Source organism: Sphaerodactylus townsendi, linkage group LG01, assembly GCF_021028975.2.
Source record: "Sphaerodactylus townsendi isolate TG3544 linkage group LG01, MPM_Stown_v2.3, whole genome shotgun sequence".
Classification (NCBI taxonomy): Eukaryota; Metazoa; Chordata; class Lepidosauria; order Squamata; family Sphaerodactylidae; genus Sphaerodactylus; species Sphaerodactylus townsendi.
In genome coordinates this window covers 67058846-67083636 of record NC_059425.1, presented here as the reverse complement: position 1 = coordinate 67083636, position 24791 = coordinate 67058846, and the positions used below count along the sequence as shown (strand labels likewise).

Genomic DNA, 24791 nt, shown 5'->3' with positions numbered 1-24791 from the left:
TGGAATATTAAAACTAATGTAAAAGTGTGATTATTCATGAACAATTGATAGAAGTCAGCATAATTTATTCCATCATGTGAAAGAGTTGTGGATTATATACATTGATTATAAATGTATATATAAAGAAAAAATGTGTATAATATATGGGAGGCCTCATTTTGTACTTTTGCCCCCCTTCAAAACATGTAGATCTGCCCCTGGATCCCATCCAAACCACAAAAACACAAACTACTTGTCATTGCTGATGTTGGCCACGTGAAGAAAACTGAACTCATGGTGGTTAATAAAAATTCAGTACTTTACAAGTTGGCAATGAATTTTAGGGAGATGGGAAGGGGAAAAGAAATAATTGCTTTACTATTAGAAAGGTTTAATTACTATTAGAAAAATTTAATTCACAGTACAGACTAAAACATTATACCTAGGGGATTAATAGTGCAATACCAAGTGGGAGTTACACCCTTCTAAATCCACTGAAGTCAATGAGGTCAGACGGGCATATTTCTGGGTCTACTCAATGGGGTTTACTCCCAAAAGAATAGAGGTTTTTTTTATTGCACTGTATTCTCATGAGGGTTACTCAAGCCTAAACCCTCTGAAATCAGCAGTTTTTGATTGGATTGGATGCATAGGATTGGACTGAATGATCTATGGCCATGATGCTGCTTATGTACAACACATATTTGCTATGCATCTGTGAGTTCCATTGCTATACTCTGGTGGAGGGGAAGAGATGCTCTTATGACAAGGGTGTATGTAGGTAAGAGTTCTGCTTCTCACAAGATATGAAATATGACTAAAAGATAATTTTCAACTCTGCTTCTATTATTGTGATATTAACTTTTGTAGAGAATCTACTTCAGATTGAAGAGGACTGAAGGACTGGTGATGAATATACACACAGGAAGTGCAGTGGAAAAGGAAACATGCTAGGTGAGAATTGAAGAGAAGAATGCAAAACCGAACAGCCCTTCCACATATTCATACTTGCAATAGCTAAGCATGAATATACTATTTATTAATTAATTAGGACCCTCAACCTATTTTTCTCTGTTCATTGCAGAGTCAAAGCAACTTAGCGTCAGAAACAAACAAAAGGAAACCCTGAAATAGAACCAATATTTTAACCCAGGTTACTTAAAAATTCTGTCAACAAACCATGGGATACAAGAAGAGAGGACAAGCTGGTGGTAACAACTCCACCATTGATGACAACAGTCTCTCTCAGGCTTTTGGTTCCTAAAGTCTAATTCACCTCCAAGGGAACCTACTGACAGAAAAAAAATTCTTTAAAAAAGAAAAAAGGGTAGACCACACTTATAATCCAGGACAAACTAATAATCACAGCCAAGAATCTGTACTGGGCATTGTGTAAAGGGCACAGAGCAGGAAGACTGGCTGGGGGAGTTGGAAGAAAAGAACCAGTCAGACCAGAACAACCAGGCAGCAAGACAGGTAAAGGTAAGAGAGGGAAATTCTAGAAGCTAGGTACAAAGAGTCACAAATGCAGAGCAACCCTGTTCATTCGAGAAGATGGAGAAGATGACCTGTGTTTGTCCTGTGTCAATATAAGCCAATGGAAAAAGCAAAGTGGAGATCAGTAGAAATGATTAACATTTAACCAAAATCTGTGCAGGTGTTTGAGCAGAAGCGATGGTGCAATAACAAATCTCAAACTTGCCAGACCAAGTCCTAACATTTTATTGACTTCTCATATGTTTCATTGTTGCAATATTTCAGTCCTGGTTACAAGCAATGGAGATATGTGCTTGGATCCTAAAATGCCATTCTGCTATTGTAACAGAAGTTCCACTTTTGGAACAGCATTCCCACTGGCAGAAGAGGGAAGAGTGATAGCAGTTGATTCCTACTTCCTATCACATAGCCCCCTCCCTCCTCATACTATTCTTGGAGATCCACTGACACAAAGATTGTCTACAAATTCAAGGGGCACAGAGGGCTGCAGAGGGTGTGGTGAGATGGGAATTTCCCTTCTTCTGCCATTGCTTAGGATCCAAGCCATTATGATCCAGCCAGTCAAACTGCTCTCTGACAGTTGTTACATATCTCCTTGTATATTTCTCTACCCTCTTTCCCCAGAATTGCATCTTCTCTTGCTTTCCTCTTCCGTGGACCTACATTTTCATAACTGTCATAGTCTTGTAACAATCTCTTGCACATAACATCCCTATATTATTTGGCCTCCATTTCTTTATCTTTCAATGACCTCCAGGAAACAAACTGTATTAAATTATTCCGACAAAAATCTATAAAACAAATCACTCAGCTTTTGTTATGTATTTTTTAAAAATATCAGTTACAGTTACTGTTTTGTCCAAGGCAGGTCTGAATGCAAAAGAGCCAGAGCCCAATGGCAGGGCAAGCTGTCCTCAGCCTTGGAACAGAGGCACTCAGGTACAGACAGGCTGGGAGGGGAAGGACGGTGGATTTTTGAGAATACTGAAAAGGAGATGGGAACTGGTGGTGAATGGCAGGGGGTAAGTCTGTTTGCTCTGCAAAGGAAGAATCCATGCAACTGTTTCTGCCAGTGATTGATTCTGAGGACAGTCCATGGATGTATGACCTTTTCAGGCTCCTTCGGCTCTGAAGAAGCATCTCCCAAATCTACATCTGGCTTCTTGGTCATGATGATTATATGACAGCATTTATTTCAGGCCATCAGCAGTGTTATAATTGCTACTATCTGTATCTATATTTCACTCCCAAATTGTCATTGGTGTTATTATACCTCCCATGTAGGTAGTGCTTCAGAAGGACTGAGTAAAAAAAATTCAGGGGGAAAAATCAAATAAAATCAGAATAAAACATCAGGGTAATTTGAAATATTAGAATCAAATAATTGTAAGTCTCACAGAATAACATGGCACTTACTTCTGAATAGACCTGCTGAGGATCACTCCCATAATCTACCAATAAAGATGATCTTGCATTACTACACCTCCCAAGTATGTGCCATAAAGATGTTCTTACCACTTGTAGCTTCTTCCTAACCAAGACTATGATCTGATGTTCAGGATTTTCCTGTTAACACTGACAATCTTCATCCCTATTCTGGAGATTGGAAGCAGATCTACCTTTACTAACATGCATTTGGGTGCCACAGTTTATTACAGTGATAGAAAATTACAGAAGGCCTCCACTTTGGTGCACCATGACATTATCATGTTCCAGGAGGGATAGAAGAAACAGGGATGGCTATTCCAGGACTCCCTTTCCAATACATACTATGATGTATATTAAGGTATGCATGGAGATTACACAGACAAGAATCCTGGATCTGTAATCACCATGCCATCACGTCAGACCAATGCATATTGGGAAAGAAAGCTGCATCTGGTAAACCCTTTTGTTTTTCCATTTCCAGCTGCACCCTGTTAAATAGACGATATCCTATCACAACTGCCTTTATAACTGCCTTTATAATGGTGCCATTGTGCATACAAAGGAGCAATGTCTACTATTGTATTAGAATAGGATTCTATAGTAGGCATGATCTTGGAAACAAATTACCAAGAGACTTGTGCAAGGTGACTTTATTGAGTTTATTCTATATAGATTCTTATGTTCCTCATTGTTCTTGATGAAACCATGGACTTTTACCGGAAAAAAAATGGGTATCTACCATTTGAATCAGAAAAGCATTGCCTGGTAGAATTAGTACTTAATAGTGCTAGTGACTACAGGGAGAGTTAATGTGTGGTAGCCAAGTAGCCAATGCAGATTCACACCCTAAGAAGCATGGAGGACTTCTGGCTATGATTAATAGGAGCAATACTGAAAAGGTATTCTCTCTGACCTGGTTTGAAAATGAATGTATATGATAGTCATAAATATTCAGTGCTTTTTCTGGAATTGGCTGACCTCAGCCATGAAAAATATCAACAGGAAATTTCAGTTTCCATGCTGCTCAGAAATAGAGCTTAAGCCCCACTGAGCAACCACTAAATCAATGGAGTGGCTCCAAACGTATGTCCCCAGGGTATACATAGTACTTACCTACACTGGTCACATACATTGCCTGTAAAACTCATGCACATGATAACACGTCAACTACAAAAAGGAGAGGACTAATGCTTTTAGCTGGTTTTCAATGGTGCAGGAATTTGGGTTAGTTCAAGTACCTGGGCTGGGGACATGAGGAGTTTATCACTCTGCTATCTCAGTTGTTACAGTAATGTCATTCTTTGTATTAATCTGATTTGTTAAGAAGGAAACCTTGCAGCCTCTGATCCATCAGAGAAGCTGACGCTCACATTAGTTGTAATTACTTTTGGCTAGGCTCTTATTGATCTGTGGTGCTGATGCTGCCAGTTCAGCTGCCTAGCAGTTGTAGGTATAGTTATCAAACTTACAGCCCTCACAGGCTTCGGCCTATACCGCCTGTATTTATCACTGGGACCCAACAATAAAACCAAGCCTTGTTTAACAGAGACTGGCTTCTTATATTGAACACAGGGTTTAGCCCCACATTCTCCCAATTGCTGCTATTCAATAGCCACTGAGTTATGGTTCTGAATTCATACAGTTAAGATTCAACTACGGAACTGAGGTATTCAGGTCTGACTAAAAGACAAATTATAAAATTCAGGGGTTTTTAAAACTGCAAACGGTAAATGCTAAACCTGCGAAAGTGTGAAGTTATAAACTATTTGGATGCTAGCATGTTGTTTTTGGCACCATGAAACAGTGACATTGAAAATACATAAAAGTAAGTGTTTTTTAAAAAAAGCGGAATTCAGTTTTATTCTTCATTGAATCTCTCTGAAATTTTCTGCCTCAGTAACATAGCAATTGAATTCAAAAGTCAATTATTTTTGTCTTATGTGAGATATTTTAGGCTTGTGGTACATGAAGAAACAGACTGCACCATTTGCAACACAACGTACAGCTTTTCACCCAGAAGTCAGCATTAATGGGACAACTGCAGTACTTAGTATACTCACAGAGAAAAATCCTCTAAAGCTATGATTCGTAATACAAAAAAACTAACATTGATTTTAACAACTCAGAGTTTAGTGTGCATAAGGTTCTGCTTATACCATAAGGGAATTTCCATTCATTTTTACTTGCAGTGACAGTAGTGTAGATAGAAGAGGTCAAAAGTGTTAGTACTGTGGTAAAGAAGTAATCCCAGTAGTGGAAATTTAGAGGTACCATCATTATTTTGGTCTAATTATATTTATTCTTCATATGATGATCCTGGTAGATGAACTAAAGCAGTAGGCATGGAGGTTGCCCCTTCCTCCAGCTGAGACTATCAATCAAGTACAAACACAAAGCATGATATTTTGGAGGTGCCTGTGTCAAATTGCTTCTGTTAAATCCAGCCAGGCTAACTTGAATGCACAAGAGGCAATGTTTGCCAGACAGGGTTCTGATATCCTTCTTTTTGTAAAGTGGGTGTTCCATGAGCAGCCATGCAGGGGAGCAGATAGATTGTCCAATTTTTCATTCCTGCTGGTTTACCCTCACAATCTGTGTTTCAATTTCAGTTCACCCTCATGAGAACGGAATCTGCAGGTCTTTACTTCTGCACTATTTCCTCATACTAATTTTTCCCTTTAAAATGTTATCTGTGGACTAATAAATCATTATACTTTGTACAGGGTATACATAGTACTTACCTACACTGGTCACATACATTGCCTGTAAAACTCATGCACATGATAACACGTCAACTACAAAAAGGAGAGGACCAAAACTGTGGATAAATGATAGCTGAATACAAATAGAAATGAAACAGGGAATATTCAGTCAGTCCTCCTAGGGAATCTTAACAGACAGGAGGGAAGGATGGGAGTGAATGTACAGAGAAATCTTGAGGAGGTGGTAATATCCCACTGCCTCTTTCCAAAACCAAGTTCCAAAAACTGATGTGGATTGAGTGGGAGGCTGCCAGAAAATGTTTTTGGAAATAGAGAGCAGAAAACAGGTCTGAGCCTCCAAGCTAAACATAATCCTAAATCAATCATGGCTTCCTTTAAAGACTTTGACTCACACATGTGCTAGGAGTTCTAGGCTCCCTAGGCAAACAAGGGCACTATTTTGATCAGGACTGTGGTACATATGGAAAAGAAGTTTTAACTATCTCCTTGCATCATTTTCCCATCCTGAAATAGCTCTGGAGAACCCCTGTTTTACTCCATTGTGTGTTATGATAGCTACATGGAGATTTTCCAGTAAAGCAAATACTGATTCCCAGACTGTTTCAAACTAGGAAAATGATGGGAGGGAAGGTAAGATCTTTCTCCACGTCCTAATCCAAATATATTGTAACTTTATTATTAATATTATGGGGCAGAATAGAAAGTAAACCTAAAAATAGGATCATTTGGAAGAATGTTCAGAATAATGACTTTCACGTTCAAAGCTGATCTTGATGTAAAAAACGTTCAGGTTTCCAGCAAGAGGGATTACAGCCCAGGTCTGCAGCTCAGCTTGTTGCCACATAAGTGCACTACAAGGGATTTTATTCATATTGGCTGTGTTCTGTTCCAATGGCTGCAGGTCCCACATCACAGCAGTAACTATCTTACATTGTTGCTTTAAAAAAATCATTCTGTTACAATTCCACAAGGCCCTCTACCTCAAGTCTGAAAACAGAACTAGGAGGGACAGCACAAGATCTGCTCTGTTCTCCAGTACAGTACAATTATTTATTTCACTGGTATAGCCTAGCTACTAACCTATAGCACAGGAAGGAAGAATAAACAGAAAAAATAACTCAAGAGTTGCAGAGAAGATAGATCCCTCAACAGGGATTGGGAAGAATGTGATGTCAAAAGTTCAATCAAGCTTTCTTTGGTAGATGCTTCTAGAGTTTACCTCCAACTGGAAATTATGGAATAATCAACCGTTAGCGTCTCTGGTTGAAGGGCATTGTTTGGTCTATCATTGGCTAAGCCTGGCCTCAGATTAAGGGGAATGTAACATAGAAAATTAGTCTCAGAAGTTTAGGGGGGGAAATCATGTGGGTGAAATAAAACAAATCTCAATCACAAGTACCTCCTACCATATCCTTGTCAAGATATAATAAACTAGAGGGCTTTCAAGGGGCAGGAAAATGTTATTTAGTGTCCATAGCAAAGCTTCTTTTGAGCATGAGTTATACAAGATCCAGGGAAAGGTCTCTTGGGATCTGAGAATGCTGAAGAGAATTGCAGTGGGTGCAGAAGTATTTGAGAGCAATGAAGAGGTTATGCAATAGACACAAAAACAACATGATGGTTTTTGGACTGCTGACATCAATCACCGCCCTGACTCACTTCAGAATCTGTGTTTGTGGTGGAGGGCATGGGAAGACATGGCAAGGAACTCTCCCAGTAGGTCACTGGCAGTTGAGGGCTCAAGGGGGAGCTACATGCTGAATGGCTTTTTGTTTGGCTTGCCAGGGAGCGGGGGTCACACAAACCAGCAGCATGAGTACATCATGTCAGTCTACCCTTTCCCTTTATAGGCTTGAGCTGCTGAAGCAGCCTCCTCTTTCATCCACAGCTCTCCTGTCCACTCTCCCCATGGTGCAAGGACTAGTGGTTCTTTTCAGTACATCATGCATGGTTAATTTGGTGTACATCTGCTTATATTTTATGTCTTTTCCTATGTTGTCACAGTTGGGTTGGCAGTTTGGGCAGTGGGATGTATCCAGTTTGAGGGAGGCCATGTCTGTGCATCTGCCTCCGTGGTCTGGGACTCCAAGAAAGGTGAATATTGAACAGCTGCACATCCATCTTGGGAGCTGGCAGCTGGCTGTCACTGCCTGGTGGCAAGGAACCATAGAGAGGTTCACAACCAGGTGGATCTCAGATTTGCCACTCCATGGATTTCCCCCTGGCACGTTGGCTGGGGGAATGAGGTTATATTTGATGGCAGTCAGGTTGCCTGATGTAAGGATCTATCCCCATGCTAAACCAGTGCTCCTGCTGCTGTACTCAATAAAAATATGTGGCCTAATTTCTCCCAACACAGGTGGAGTGGTTCATTCTCCTCAAAACTAATCCTCTTCTTTACTACTTGGGTCTACAACCAGCATGAACCTTAGTGTTTGCTGCAGTGAAAAGAACAGAATAAAGGACAGGGCCTCAGTTTGATTGTTCCTCTTGAGACAGATACAAAATAATTTACCATTCACATTATCCCCTAATTAATCAACTCCACAGTTTGCTTAGAAAAAAGTTAATTAAGAGAATAACAGGTAGTTACAGATTTGGCAAGGAAAACTGGTATAAACATTATTTTTAGTTTGTAATGGGCATACATCAATTATCAGAGAACTGGTAAAGCAAGTATCTTTTTCAGCCAGCCAAAAGTCAGGAGAACACCTCAGTGTGAGTCACTGATATAGAGACTCATAAATTACCTACTTCCCTGATCTTTCCTGGGAGCAAATTCCCAGGTAGTGGGACTAAACTTGGTAGTGATTAAGAGAAAGGTAGACGGAAGAATGTCTGAAAGCTTTACCCTTTGAACAAAAAGTCCTGTTTTTACATCCTAGACATGTGTAACTGGGCTGAGATAAAGGTGGAAAAAGCTCTGCACATTCTTGGAGATACTCTTTAATTTATTCATTCACATGGTCCAAGGCTGAATCTTAAAACATTTGTGTTAGGGCTGGTGGACTGACAGGCTTGGCAAGGGCTTCCAGGTAGCCAGTGGTAGCTTAACTGCTGTGCTATATGTTCAGACTGAGGAGCAAGGCCAAAAGGGGCGGGGGTATGTTATGTGAGGTCGAGTGGGGCCTTATTGATTACTCAGGTCAAGCTTCAAAACTGCAGCATGCCATTGGGAAATTTGCAGAAATGATGCAACTGAGCAGTAGAGATCAAGTCTGTAGGACAGGAGAATAAGGTTTCAAATTCCCCTAGAGCCTTACAGGTCTGGTTCAAGGCAAGAAATGGGGGGGGGGGGAATAGCAATGTCTCACAAAGATTCATTACTACTCATATCACATTAAATTTTTTCCATTTGATATTAATTCAATTCTTATAATTGTTTCAATTCTTATAACTATTTCTATGCAGTGCAGTAGCTTTTTTTTCAAACATGGAACTCAAAAGTAAGCTACCCCACAGAGAAGTGCATACCCATATCCACTTTTCACACAAGTCTTTTGAGGTAACTTGCTTTGACCTGCTTTATTGCTCTCACACTGGGGAATGGCAACTTAAGAGCAAGCATGTTTTATATGGGACAAGTTACAAACCCCACTCGGTGCATGATGTAGTGTGGCAATTATGAGTTCAAGTTAGAAACTCAAGCACACTACCAGGAATCTCCCCTCTTGTCAGACACATTAAAACTGATTCATGGAGCAACATTCTAGAAGTGCTTCATATCTCAAAAGTGCTGTGCAAACACTCTAACTAATGTAATCAGCAGTAATGGCGTTAATATCTATGTTTACAGCATTTCCCATGACAGTAATACATTTCCCCAAATACTCTATGTAGCTTTTTGAAAAAGGATGCAAGAGTGCAGCTTGACTGTAGCAGGTATATCTGGACCTTTTTGCTCATTACTGGCAGCCACTTGAAAGACTGTAGACCCCCATCAGTCACCTTTATCTTTTAGCATCAGTTACTTTTAGAAACATCACTGTAGCTTTCAGAAGAGTCAGTGCTGTTATCATCAGCTGTTGGGACTGAAACCTTCTCCCAGATGGCTCACCTTGGGAGGTGCTGCCACATCATTCTGCCCAGCTGCTTCTGGGAAAACACACTGGTGGCTGGAAGCAGCTCTGAACCCAGACCGTATGTTGTACCACTCAGCAGAATGAAGACAAAGCCATTTAATTTGGTTTCCAAATTTTCCCAGCATATTTCAATTGCAAATGTTTCCTTTTACAAATAAAAATGGAAATTTATATTAAGGGATCAATATACTGGTAGGAATTGAATTTAGTCTTCTCTTGCTTACTCCAGAATGAAATCTGGATTTACTACTCATTAGTCATACTATTGGTTCAACTGCTGCTGCTGGATTTATTACCATTCACATGTTCTTATAAGACCAAGCTGCTGAGGATCTGTGATCATAAGCCCAGATATATAATTTAGCTTTTAAAAAGCAAACTTGTGCAGGGGGCGGGGGTGACTTATGTTAGGGCTGTAGTGCTGGGAAAGGGTAACTCTTCCTCTTCACAGTGTTCATTTGATTGGAAATGTTCCCCTTCTGGTCACAGTAGCCTAAAAAGAAGCCTTCTTTTTCCATAAATGGAGATTGAAACACTGTATTAACTATCCCCTCTCCACCCCTGGCACTCCATTTCCGATTTCCCAGGCTGATCTTTGCAGCGAAGCAACATGTCTGAGGATATGATCATAGCCTCCCCCGACCCCAGTGTCACATGCATCTCATTGTACAGAAGAGCTGCTGTTTTTACGTTTACATTCCCTGAATGTTTAGAGAGAGGAGATTCTCTCTGAGCAGTACAGATGAATAATTCTAACTGACATCCAGCTGGTATTGTTAGAGAAAGAACACTGCGCAAGGCATACACTTGGCATGATCCAGAATGGTTATCCATATGTTTTCATCATATTCCAGCATCTTTTCCTCTAGTAGCTGACAAACAAGTTACTATCCTATATCAAATCAGATTCTATCAGAAAGCGGCGGAAATTAGATATACTTTGAATAGAATTTGACAACTCAAGGAAACTAGTCAAGATAATTCCCTCTGCCTCTCTTGCCCAGGAAAATCAAGAAAACAAAGTCTTTTTTGGAAATTGACAAATTAGACTAACACATAACATCATAAGAGAAAGCATGTGCCCTCAAGAGACATGCAGATCAGAAAAAACGTGTGGCCAGGAGAGATCAAACTGGATAATGAAGGTTTGCAAAGATCAAGAAATCTTTAGAAATTCCTTTCTCCCTAATGTCACTTCTGCCTTTACAGAAAACTTCATTTTAGTTGCCAAACAAATGAAAGAAATTTCACAGTCCAGACTTCATTCTGACTTCTCTGATTTCCACTGTATTATTTCCCCCATTTGCTAATGAAACCACTGCACTGGATGGAAGTCCACGTTCTCATAATGACCCCAGATCACCTGGAATGCTTTTCAAGAAATAAAGTTCCTACCTGCTAGGTCAACTGTGCCATTGTAAATGTGCTTTGGGCTTCCCAGACTCTCAACTTCCCTTTCGTGACTACGCCTTTCAATCGACAGGTTGCCTACATCTGGGCTTTTCTCTCGATGTGTCCTCTCTTCATTAACTAGAATACACAAAAAAGCAGTCTGGTTTATGATTGTGATGCGATGGTGGGTTGTTGGTCTGGCAGACCAAGAAAGACAACAGCTGGTAGCTGATCAGACTGGGCCAACAGTTTTCAACCATAACAGCATGATGGTGTAAAAAAGGCAGGGCAGGCTGGAATCCATTGTTGCTGTGCGATTTGAAACAAATGGAGGGGAAAACAGAGGAAGGTGGGGAGGATGACATGCATACTGAAGATGCTGACAAGGTGAAAAGACATAATTGCTAACAGAAGCATTTCAGTGGATACCCTTCAATTGTCCAGTTTCAGCACTTATGTTTAGCTTTTAAAATGGCAGTGTGCGGTTCAATTATAATTTAACTACACATAATTACCCCCCCCCCCCCCGCACACACAAAACTCTAGTCACAGAAGCTGAAATTCAACAACATTGGCACTTGGCATTAGAAGATAAAAAAGCATGAGCAAATAGAATTCATTAGAAATAAAGGACAGATCTACAGATGGCATCTACTGAAGAGAGTGGTTTGCTACAGAGGGAGATACAATGGCTTCACATTGGAGAGGGAACTGGCTAAATGGAAAATTAACACAAGCCAAGTCTTTCAGTGGTTGGAGGATCAAGGGCAGGAAAGGCAACATAGGTCTCATGTCCGCTCAGGGAAACTAAATAAATATGAAGCCACTTAGGCACTATAGGAATTGATCAGTTTTTAAAAGGTTGCAGTATTGCTAATAATATCATACATTCTTTTGTGAAAGGTATCAAAGCAAGAGGATACTTCAGTTTTGAAGCACAGCATAGAGATAGATATAAAACTATGATAAGTACCAACAACCATAGTTCTAAAGAAAGCATGGTTGCTTTTTAATCTAAAGTGCTGATATCCCACTTTTTTGACCACAAGTCTGCAAAGTGGCATTAAAAAAAAGAACTAGGGGAGAAACCCTACTAAGATTTTTGGGTGTTATTCTGCTCAGTAAGGCACTCTAAGACACTCAGATATGGGGTTTCAGCCAGGGTTCCACACGCACACCCAGCCACCATCAGGAAACGGGAGGGTACAGTTGCCAGATCCAGGTTGAGAACATTAGAACATAAGAACAAGCCTGCTGGATAAGACCAGAGTCCATCTAGTCCAGCTCTCTGCTACTTGCAGGAGCCCACCAGGTGCTTTTGGGAGCTCACATGCAGGATGTGAAACCAATGGCCTTCTGCTGCTGCTGCTCCTGAGCATCTGGTAAACCCCTGGAGATTTGGGGTTTGAGGCTAGAGAGGACAGGAACCTCAATGGGGCATGATGCTGTCGTGTCATCTCTCCAAAGGATCCATTTTCTCCAGAGGAATTGATCTCTGTAGTCTAGAAATGAGATGTAACTCCAGCATATCCCCAAGCCCCACCTGGAGGCTGTCATTCCTACTCAGTTACTTAGGACTTAGGACGGACATATCTACAACAATTTTTAAACAGATCAAAGGAGCTGGCAAAAAGTAGTAGCAGGAACCATATCTTAAACACCTCTGCAAACACGAATGTCTAAGATGTCCTGGTATGTTAAAACAGAACTCATGGAACTAGTTACTAGATGAATATGATAGGGAAATGTCCCTCTTTACGAGAATTACTCACCATAGTTCCAAGGTGAGGGAACATGACTCTGAAGATCATCTCACTTGATGGGAAAGTTCATATTGGAGCAGCAATCCCTGGTTTTTTAGGGCTTTAACATTTAAACAAGCCATTCTGTGGGAGAAATCAGGAAGCCAGGCTCTCTATTGGTTTCCAGTCTTGTCTCCTGGTCTGTTTCCACATGGAGAATTCCCTGTGCGTAGCACACACTTCCCTTTTCAGGAAAGTTTCTGCACAACATTGTGCTCTTTCTGAGAACAGTTCTTGGGGCACCTTATGCCTTTTCTTTTAAGCCAGAACAAAGAAGAACTCCAAGAAGAACTCCAATCTGTGTAGGAGCTCTGCCTGAACCAGTCAGGGATGGGTGGGGGGGCACTGCTAGATGTCACCTTTAAAACAGCAATGCTGAGCATCTGCATTCCTCACCATTTAACCCTTTAACATGGCCTTATTGTTGTTAAAAAACCCATAAACTAGGACAGTGGTGGTGAACCTTTGGCACTCCAGATGTTATGGACTACAATTCCCATCAGCCCCTACCAGCACAGCCAATTGGCAGGGGCTGATGGGAATTGTAGTCCATAACATCTGGAGTGCCAAAGGTTCGCCACCACGGAACTAGGAGTTCAAGTACATGCACCAACCATATAACCAATGTACACTGAACCCAGAACAAGAACCAATAAAAACAATTACTAGACTTTAATGACAGAAGAGAACAGTGAAAATGCATTCACACCCAGCTAAGTGCTCTACAACAACATCAAGTGTAACAACAACCATCCAAAGTCTTAAATACAGACATTTCCACCAGGTTGGAACTTCTGTGCTGATGTTTTGAGCAGGAAGAGGTTGGGGATCAGTGATGTCAGCAATAAATGGTGTGGAGACTGAATGTGTGAACGCATCCCCCACATTACTCAATTCTGCTTGGTGCTGCTTGCAAAGAGAATGTGGTTTTTCCTGCCCATGTGTGAATAGCCTTGGCTGACTTGAAGCCGCATTACCAGTCAGGCTAAATGAAAGTGAGAACAACTGTGTCCAGCCTTGCTCAGTTTGGCCTGCCTTTCTCAGGACAGCTTGGCAAATTATATTGAAGTGATAAAGGGGGAAACATAAATGAGTTGCACTTTCTTTTTTACACCTCTGATGTAACATACAAGGATGGAAATCCATCACAAGAAGATGTGTGCCTAGACACAAGGTAGGGGCAGTCAACTGAAGGATAATCACAGCAAACTCACTTGTTAAGTAACAGTCCAGGCTGAGAGAGACATTATCAAAAGCAATGATGGCTTCTGATCCAGCTTTCCAGGAAGTTACAATCTGAAGCCAAAACCTGTAAAGAATAATAGAAAAGTCATTACATTCTTTTTGCCTGGCTGATGGTACATAAGATTGTTCAAGCTTTCTGCAAACTCTGACGCTGATTTATCCAAAGCAGCCTTACAGTGAAGGAAAATGTATGCTGACTCTTAATGAGTTTCAGGCATCTTGGTACTTATTATTACCTCATCTTTTACAGAGAACAGAGAGACAAGCTGAAGCCCCAAGCAGCTTACAATCTAAAATGTGAAAACAACAAAGGAAGGAGAGGGAAGGGGAATAAGCATTCATCCCAGTTATATGTTCTCAGGAAAGAACTGAGATTACTTGGTTATGCTAAAGGCTCCAAAGAAAAGGTGAGTTATGATGAGGGAACTGAAGAACGAGAGAGATGGCATCATGCAGAGGTTTTGGTAGGCAGTTGCAAGCAAAAGGGACAACAAGAGAGAAAGGGTGAAGACATCTGAGAGAGAGAAGGAGACGCTTGCAAGACTGAGGGTGATGAAACTGAAAAAGATCATACTGGGATATGACCAAAGATGGATCACGGGCAACAGGAAACTGGACCATGGAAGGCTTCAAAGGAAAGAGTAAGGAGTTTGTGCTGGTTATAGGTGAGCAGAATGGCAGTTTAGTAATTCAAAATGGGACATGATATGGTAAGAATGATAAGAATTTTTAAAATAATCTTTTTATTGTTTTTCAACATTTGTTAAACATACAGAAAAAAGAAGAAAAGTACAGGAAATAATAGAAAACATGATTACATCCACCCCCCCTACCCCTCATTATATTAAGTACATATTACTTAATGGATTCAAATATAATATTTTCTAATTATTAGAGAGAATGTATAAAGTTTTAAAATCTTTATCATTTATTTCCTTCTAAATATTTTTACTAATCCATTTATTATATCTTAAACATTGTTAAATTCCAGATTTCAAGATATTTTGTTTTTACATGGTCAGGTCGGATTTATATGAAAAATAAGGGACTCCATTTCTCCTCAAATTCATTTTTTGGACGTTGATTCACAAGATTAGTTAATTTGGTCATAATAGCGTATTCTCTGATTTTATCCTCCCAGCATTCTATCAGATTTCCAGTTTGTTGCAGTTATAACTCTTGCAGCAGTTATTAAGTGCCAACACAGTTCATTCAGTTTCTTAGGAAGCTTTTCTGGTAGTATACCCAACAGCATTGTTTTTGCAGTGACAGGAAATTTAAATTTGATTATCCCCTTATTTGTTTCTAACCAGAACTTGTTTTTTTTACAAGTCCACCACAAATGAAAAAAGTTCCAACCTCTTCATTGCATCTCTAGCAGATACCATCATGTTGTTTAGTCCTCTTCTTAATCATTTCCGTGTCAAATACAATCTAAAAACATTTTATACCAATTCTCCTTCAGTATCTGACTTGAGGTGAGTTTAATGTTTATAATCCATAATGATTCTCACTGTTGAAAAGTTATCTCTTCCTTGAAGTTTTGCAGCCATTTTATCATGCATGCTTTTACTTCTTCCATCTCTGCTTCCATTTTCAGTAGAATCTGATATATTCTGCCCACCAAATGTTGTTTGTTATAATCTCTTTTTCAAAATCTGTTAAATCCCATAATTTTCCATTCTGTGAACTTAATTCTCTGTTAAGTCTAGATGAAATCTGAAAATATGTCAACCATTGTATTTTGCCTCCCTCTGTCATTATTGTTTGCCACAATTTAATTTCCCCTTGTTTGTTAATAATTTCTTTGTATATTACCATTCTTCAAGAAGAAGAAAGGCAGACAAGTAGAGATGGCTGTCTTCAGCAAGCAGATGGTATGAAAAACCAGGGGGCTTGATCAGTCCATCTAGGAACAATATATATGGGGAGAACAGAAGAGGACTAAGGACATGTCTGTGGAGGACCACAAGATATTGTGGGGGGGGGGGGGGAAGCTGTCATAATATATAAAACAAAGGTACACAAGGTCATTTTCTAGGCAGCAAAAAGGTTTGCCCAGCACCAAAGGCCAGGAGCTGGGAAGTCTGTGGGCAACCAGGTCCAGTTGACCTTTAATGTGATTGGTGCATTCAACTCTGGTGCACCGCCCAGAGCTCCTTGGGGATGGGGCGGTCTACAAATCTAATAAATAAATAAATAAATAAATAAACAGTGACTCTGGTCCAATGGGAAACTGTTGACGGGAAAAGTACCTAGCTTGAATGTATAAAGCTGTGCATTGTATATATGCAGGATTCTCTTCTCTTCTATTCTAGTCTTCTAGTCTGTTCTAGCTTAATGTTATAATATTGCTGAAGTGTTCTGTATAGCACTCTAGTCTTATTTAGTATTGACTTGTGTAACCTTGCAACTGCTAAGTAAAAACCTTTCTATTGGAAAGAAAATCTTGTGTGGATAGTTTTCTTTTCCTAAAGTGATAGGAGGTTGCAGTGTGTGCAGGAAGACTACTAGACTTTCTTCTCTACTCTAAGTAGCTCCGTTTTAAGTCTGCTGATAGAAGCAAAGGGAGATTGATGAGATAGTCCTCATAAAGTGAAACTGAAAGGGAAAAAAAACAAAAAAGGACTGATGAAGGTGTAGGAAGAAGAACTGGAAGAAAAATTGTGAGAGTAGGAGATTTGTTTTAAGTTAATCTTTCATGCCTTGTTTTTCCAGTAAAATACTAGAGACCTCAGCAAATAAATTTCAGTTATTTCTCATATCGAAATTAATTTGTAACATTGATATTCAGAAATACAACATAATCTAACACTTAGCTGTGCTGCAAGTTTTAATCAATCAATCAGTTTAATCGATCAATTATGCAGAAAGTTTCTGATTGATTGAAGTGTGCCCTTGATTAATTGAGCAGCAGGTTTTTGAAAAAAGTATCTTTTAAAAATGCAAATAATTACTAAACCCGCAGGTGATGAGCACAATCCAGGAAAGAATATTCTCCTTTTTAACTCAAGGAATGCTTTTTCAGAACAGTGCCTATTGTTACATCATGTAACAGATTATTTCTTCACAATTTTTGACATATAAAATTTCATGCATATTAATAGATTAATGTATTAAATCTGATGCAATTAATCAATTTTATCTAATCAGGTAACAGCCCTTAGTGTGGCTGTGTGGTTTTATGAAGAAAGATTTCTGACATAATGATGGATGAATAAAGCCCCTTGAAAACACCCTTCATTACTGACAGATCATATCCTTAATACCTTACTGTTCTCTACTAGCGTGGCCAATTTCTAGGTGGTAGCTGGAGATCTTCTGTTATTATAACAATCTCTAGGTGCCAGAGATCAGTTCACTTGAAGAAAATGGCTGCTTTGGAAGGTGGACCCAATTAAGGTCCCTCCCCTCTCTGAGCCCCACTCTCCTCAGGCTCCACCCCTTACATTCTCAGGTATTTTCCAATCTGAAAAGGGGCAACCCTACCATTTTTAGGGATTTTTTTTTCTTTTCCAATGTATGATCATAGCCAATCAGTGAATGTCTTTATCAGGGACTTTGCTTGGTGCCCATTCTGAAGCAAGGTGGATAAGGCAGGGCTTTTTCAGATGTATGTGCACTCCCCACCTGACACCAAATTTGTATTCTTAGCTATCAGGCAGGGACATTTTTGTACCATTAAGAGTTTTAGGTCCCTACTCCCACTATACTGGGAATCTTTAGTTCTTGTCTCTCTTTTTACTGGGAATTTTTAGCTGTCCAATTCATACAATAACTGGGAATTTTTAGCTGTCCAATTCATATAATAACTGGGAATTTTTAGCTGTCCAATTCATATAATAACTGGGAATTTTTAACTGTTCAATTCATATAATAACTGTTCTTATACTGTGTCGGGCATTCTGATGTCATTACTATTTTAATTGATTTTTTACTGGTTTAATTACTATAAGCTGGTTCAAAGATATTTATATGAAGACGAAGAATATAAATATTTTAATTAAACCAAATTAAACACATGTAATGCACAATAACATCCTGAGTGACACAGTTTTGGCAACATGACAATTCTCCCTGAGCCTGCCAAACAAAGCCCTCACTTTGTGCAAAGTCTTTGGTTATGTAACACTGTACAAAAAGTTTCATTCCAAGAAATGATCCACCATGAGCCCTTTGCCCTAATCCAGATTTAGATGCATCAATTCTAGCAAATTGGCTCTCATTGGCTTCACATGCATATCTGAGGATGTTTTTTCACAGTGAAATTGTACCGATGTTAGCACGGGGAATATCCCAGTGCAGCCTGGAATTCTTCACGGTCCTCGAAGCTGCACTGGGTCAGCCCCTGCATTGCACCACCATTTCCCCTTTTTCCCCACGGCTTTCAAAAACCGGCAAATGGAGGTTCTTTTGAAATGCCCCTGTGTGACTCCGTTTGCTTCTGTGTGCTTCTGCTGCTGTGAAAACACCACAGCAGCAGAACTGGGGCCATTTTTCCCACCTCGCTGCTCTGGTCCCACCCCTGTCTAAAATACATGTATGTTTGAGAGAATGACTCCCCTCCTGTTCAGGGCACTTTCAAACATCCCCTGTCTAAAATCCACGTTTTTTTCATCACACCGTAGGGTTGTGCGGAAACATCAGGGGCATTATGTACTATCCCTGCCTCGACTCCCAGGAAGAACCGGGAAGAACCAGGAAGAATGCAGAGTCAAAAAACTGAGAAAAAAGCACCACGGCACGTAAGATCCCCGGGGCATTATGACAATGCAAAAACTACCTGAGTCAGTGCCCCTCCCATATTCTGCCTTTGGGAATATATGCTGAACTGGATCAAGAAGGAATCATCATACTACTTGCCTCATAATTACACACTTATAGCCTTTCACAAAGGAGTGCAAAATAGGGAGGCACCATTCATGGGATGCAAAAAAATGTCTATGAAATGTGCCCTTTCTCACTTACAACCCTAAACTTTAGAACATTTTAAACTGACTTTCAGCTACCCATTTTTAAGGCTGTGACATCTTCTTTTTATCAACAGAGCTTACAAAAATGTTATACTTGTAATACATCCTCATATTAAATATTCTATTTTCTTTGTTTCAGTTCCAGTCCAGTGATCATGGTATTCACTGAAGAAATTGAAATGGAAGGAGACATGTGTGATACACATGAAATTGCTGATCTTCTCTTTAATATGCAACTTATCCCTGAAATCAGTCTCCATCCCTGAAGACTGGAAGATGGCCAATGTCACACCAATCTTTAAGAAACAGTCTAGGGGGGACCCAGGAAATTACAGGCCAGTCAGTTTGACATCTGTTCCTGGCAAATTAGTAGAATTTATCATTAAAGATAGAATTATAAAACATGTAGAAAAGCAAGTCCTGCTGAGGAAGAGTCAGCATGACTTTTGCAGAGGCAAGTCCTGCCTTACAAACTTACTAGAGTTCTTTGAGGGCGTAAATGGGCATGTGGATAAGGAGGAACCAGTGGACATTGTCTGCTTGGATTCCCAAAAGGCTTTTGACAAAGTTCCTCACCAGAGACTATTGAGAAAACTCAGCAATCAAGGAATAAGAGGGGAAGTCAACCTATGGATTAAAAACTGGTTGAGAAACAGGAAACAAAGAGTGGGTGTAAGTGGGAAGTTCTCACAATGAAGAGATGTAGGGAGTGGTCTCCTCCAAGGATCCATATTGGGGCCAGTGCTCTTTAACCTATTCATAAATGACCTGGAAGTAGGGGTGGGTAGCGTGGTGGCCAAGTTTGAGGATGATACCAAATTATGTAGCATGGTGAGAACCACAAAAGATTGTGAAGAGCTCCAAGCAGACCTTTATAAATTAGGTGAGTGGGCTAAGAAATGGCAAATGCAGTTCAATGTAGCAAAATGCAAAGTGATTCACATAGGGGCAAAAAATCCAAACTTCACATACACGCTACAGGGGTCAGTGCTATCAGTCACAGACCAGGAAAGGGATTTGGGCATCTTAGTTGATAGTTCCATGGGAATGTCAACTCAATACATGGCAGCTGTGAAAAAGGCAAACTCTATGCTGGGGACAATTAGGAAAGGAATTAATAATAAAACTGCAAAGATTGTCATGCCCTTATATAAAGCAGTGGTGTGATTGCACTTGGAGTACTATGTTCAGTTCTGGTCGCCACATCTCAAAAAGGATATCGAAGAGATAGAAAAAGAGCAGAGAAGGGCAACGAGGATGATTGAGGGACTGGAGCACCTTCCTTATGAAGAGAGGCCGCAGCGTTTGGGACTCTTTAGTTTGGAGGGGAGATGTCTGAGGGGGGATATGATTGAAGTCTATAAAATTATGCATGGGGTAGAAAATGTTGACAGAGATAAATTTTTCTCTCTTTCTCACAATACTAGAACCAGGGGACAAACATTAAAAATGCTGGGGGGAAGAATTAGGACTAATAAAAGGAAACATTTCTTCACGCAACGCGTGATTGGTGCTTGGTATATGCTGCCACAGGAGGTGGTGCCACAGGAGGTGGTGATGGCCACAAACCTGGATAGCTTTAAAAGGGGCTTGAACAGATTTATGGAAGAGAAGTTGATCTATGGCTACCAATCTTGATCGTCCTTGATCTCAGATTGCAATGCCTTAGCAGACCAGGTGCTTGGGAGCAGCAGCAGCAGCAGGCCGTTGCTTTCACCTCCTGCATGTGAGCTCCCAAAGGCACCTGGTGGGCCACTGCGAGTAGTAGAGTGCTGGACTAGATGGACTCTGGTCTGATCCAGCAGGCTCTTTCTTATGTTCTTATGTACACTGGTGCTGCTGTTTTAAGGACAACTTCCAGAGGCTCTTTAAAAAGGAGAGGTTCAGGTCTTCTGACCATAACTGGGGGAGGAGTTGTTACCACTGCTGCTCGGGTAACATTAAGTGATTTCAGCTCAGGCAACGTAGTGAGGCGCAGGAAGCTGGTGTTCTTTAAAAGCAAAGTATTTTATTCGGAAGTGGTTGCTAAAACTCAGGCAGGGGAATCGCGCTCTCGTAGCCAAGCGCAGGACCCTTTATACAGAAAGATCAGAAGAGGGCAAGGGGGCAGGAAAGGGGGCAGGTCCCTTACCTTGCAACAATAAAGAAACATCAACACATAAAAGAAAGGTACAATTACAACTTTGTGAATGGGACCATGAGATCTGGCTGTCAGGCGTCTTCTTGCGAGACTTTACGATAGTGCTGAAACAGGGAGCGGAGAGTGTCCATTCATAAAACTGGGTGAGGCAATTAACACACCCAGGTATCTGGTTATCTGATGGGCTGCTTCCTTGAATTATGTCCTGAGGCTCCCGCTCCTCAGTCCCGCAACAAAGAAACTTCAAATGGTCCAATGGCAATCTTGGCACGTTCTTCAACGGCTGGGATATCTGGGGTGCCGTCATCAGATTCAATTTGTAATTCCAAAAGGGTCTTTGTTTTCGCTAAAGAGATTTATCTGGTGTTGGCCCAAACTGAATTCCAAGACTACCTTCCTTGAGTCTTAATATCAGCTGCTATAAGCTATTGCTCTTACTAACAGATACAAATATCAAAAATAACATTTCCTAATTTAACGAATTTACAAGAAAAGGGTATAAGCAAAATATCCTAACCCAGCATTAACAAACCTTAAATCAACTGGAAAACCTAACTAAGATATAAGCCTAAGCATGGGGCAGACAGTAAATTCAACACTGAGGGGCTTACATGTAAATCCTAAAAGGGACAAAAGCAAGAGGGAAACCATGTAAAACATTGGCACAATCACATGTACACGTCCTTTCCAGGCCTTATGGAGGCTTTTGGACAACACTGGTCTCTTTGCTCTGGTCCTCAGCTAGTGTAGTTCAGCGATAGGCTGAGGAAAATATTTTTCCTATTTTCCTGGCAGTAACAGGGTTAGAGTTACTGCAGGTAATTGTTGTCTGCTTGTTCAGTTGGCTACTGTGTTCCAATAAACACAGCTCTTATACCATTATTGTCTCCTGCACTGATCCTTTTCCTCTCTCAATATATAACAACAATCTCTTAGAACATAATAAAGACATCCGTTATCCAGACTTAACTCTTTTTAATTGCACTCTGATTATAATAGGTAAGAATTTCAGCACTTATCATCTTGTCATTTGCACAAGAAGCAAATATGAAACCACAAATTCTGATGCTCTACCAGCAAGTTTAGCAATCCAGAACACCAGCAAATTAAATCAAGATCCAGAATAAACATTGTAGGATGATAATGCATGCAAAAAAGACTCTGCAGTATTACTTCCCCAAAGAATTACTCATTCAGGTGGAGGAATTTGCATTTGCTGAAATCTGCTCACCAGTAAGACTGATATTTGGATTAGACTAAAAGCATTAGTCTTGACTAAAACCTGTCACTAGCTAGGGATAGTTCAAAAAGTAAGATACTTAGCTTGGCAATTTATTTGATAAGGACTTAATCCATAAGGACATGGAGAACATGGACTTCTATCTGCTGACTCTAAACTTTGATTCTTAATTCTCTGCATTATATCAAAAACTGGTCTTCAGATACCCAAGTGATTTGACCTGCTAGATAGAATAACCCAAAAGAGCACATTTAAAAACAATTAGCAAGTGTACTCAACAATTCATTATAGATTTCCTCAAATGAAATCCTCAAAGCTGTAATTTTAGCCTAGGACAAGTTTCTATAACACAATATTGTATCCCTGACAAATTAAAAATAGAAATGTATGCCAAATGTCACTGAACCTCTAACAAATAACCTTTTCTTACCACTTCTCAAATCAATTCAGCACGAGTGCTACATCAAATCCAAAAATTGTTTAAGTAACTTGCTTCAGGTTATCCTACACTGTATATCATTGGTGAGTTCCTTTACCTCCTTTGGCACTCATCCATCTTCCCTGTCACCACAAGATGGATCCATTTATGAGAAGTCACAAGCACAATGGGTTGAACAGGGCAGGAAGAGAACCCTAACAGTCTTGAAAAATGATTAATGAAGGCAGGCCAAAGGCAAGTTGACCATCCAGAATACCTAGAAAATTCAATGGGTTAATACCTGTCCACTATTACATCTCTACAATTCCCATCAAACTGATGGACTAGTCTCATTAATACCAGTTGAGTGGTTGAGATGTAACAGATTGCACAATTTGTATTTAGCAAATTTCTTCTGTGGTCAATTAGGGAGAAAATTCTGTCTTTTTTCCCCTCTAGGGTTTTTTCCCCTATTTTTGCCTTAGATTGAAAAAATAAAAAATACACTGAATTGAGGGAAGGACACTGACAGACATAGAGTTGTCTATCTGGTTTCAAAAGGAACTAAAAATTCTCCTTCAGCAGACTATCAGGACCCTAATATTACCTCATCACTCCCCACATCCAGTTAGAGTTACATCTTCTTTGTGCTGCGCGGAACAGACCCTTGTTTCCTGTAATGGACAACCAGATATTCCAAGAAGCTCACAAGAAGGGCATAAAGTGCTAGTAGGGTTGCCATGTGCCCACTCCAGCAGGTCTTGCTCACGACCGGAATTCCAGCAGCAGAATTATGCAATTTTTGGATTGAAAAGGTGCTTAGGATTAGAGCCTGCAGAGTAAATGTCCTGAGGCAACCTTCAGCAAATGGTGGTGGGGAGAATCCCTTCAGCTCAGTGGCATAATGATAATGGGGTGGTGTAGGGCACACTGCCCCGGGCACACACCATTGGGGTCACGTGCGGGGCACAAATTGCCACCCACACCCCTCCTTCTTCCCGCCCTCTCACCCCACCAGCTTGGCCCTGGTGGCTGGAGCAGGCTGTTTTTTTAGCCGGCTGCTGCCTGAAATAAAGTAAGTGGGCAGGGGGGCCTCTTCAGGGGGTGGGGCCCACGGGGGGCAGGGCCCAGGCACCATTTTGCCCCAGGCATCCTTCCCCCCCAATATGCCCCTGCTTCAGATGCACACAAAATGTCGGGCGCAAGCTTAGGGTTTTGGATTGGAATTTTAATTTATGTACTGCCCTCTCTTGAAGGACTCAGGGCAGTGTACAACATAATGAAATAAACAGTAATATAATACAATAGAACTGACCATAGTAACAACAACATTAACAATCTGACAATAAACCCTAACAATAATCCAATATCAGATTAATAATACTTAATGTTCCCATAACAGGTTAACAAGCTCATAACATAATCAACATAATAACGTAATAGTTTTCATAGCATGATAGTAAACCTAGTAACATTTCATAATTCAACAATCTCATAATATCAAAGCATTACAACATCATAACATCCATAATAACATAATGAACTGGTGAAACTAATTAGAGAGCAAAATGGTTAGGCAGGAAAAAATAAGACACCTCCTGAAGTCTGCATTCTGCACAGCCAGACTGGAGACGTTTTGCAGGCAGCCTAGGGAAAAAAGGTGCACTTCAAAGTGTTCTCAAAAAAAGATGCCTTGAGCTGAAATAAGGCATCCTGAGGACATCTTGGAGGAAAAGTTATGCAGCATTCCTTCCCAAGACACCTTTTTTGGTGTCCTCAGGACATCCTATTTCTGCTGTGCAGAATGGTCCAGAGTGCCAGACCAATTGATCTTTGCTCTGATCCAGCAGAATTCTTATGTTCTTAAACTTT

General features: G+C 40.4%; 1 protein-coding gene across 2 annotated transcripts in view; it reads right to left on the bottom strand.

The window, feature by feature from the left end:
* ALK (ALK receptor tyrosine kinase) overlaps positions 1–24791 on the bottom strand; it is a 745837-nt gene that overhangs the window by 89617 nt on the left and 631429 nt on the right. For both annotated transcript variants that reach the window (XM_048511093.1, XM_048511181.1), the window contains exons 10-11: positions 14118–14212; positions 11105–11239 (exon numbers count right to left, since the gene is read on the bottom strand). In XM_048511093.1, the coding sequence (XP_048367050.1) occupies positions 11105–11239; positions 14118–14212 (230 nt within the window). The remainder of the gene's footprint in view (positions 1–11104; positions 11240–14117; positions 14213–24791) is intronic.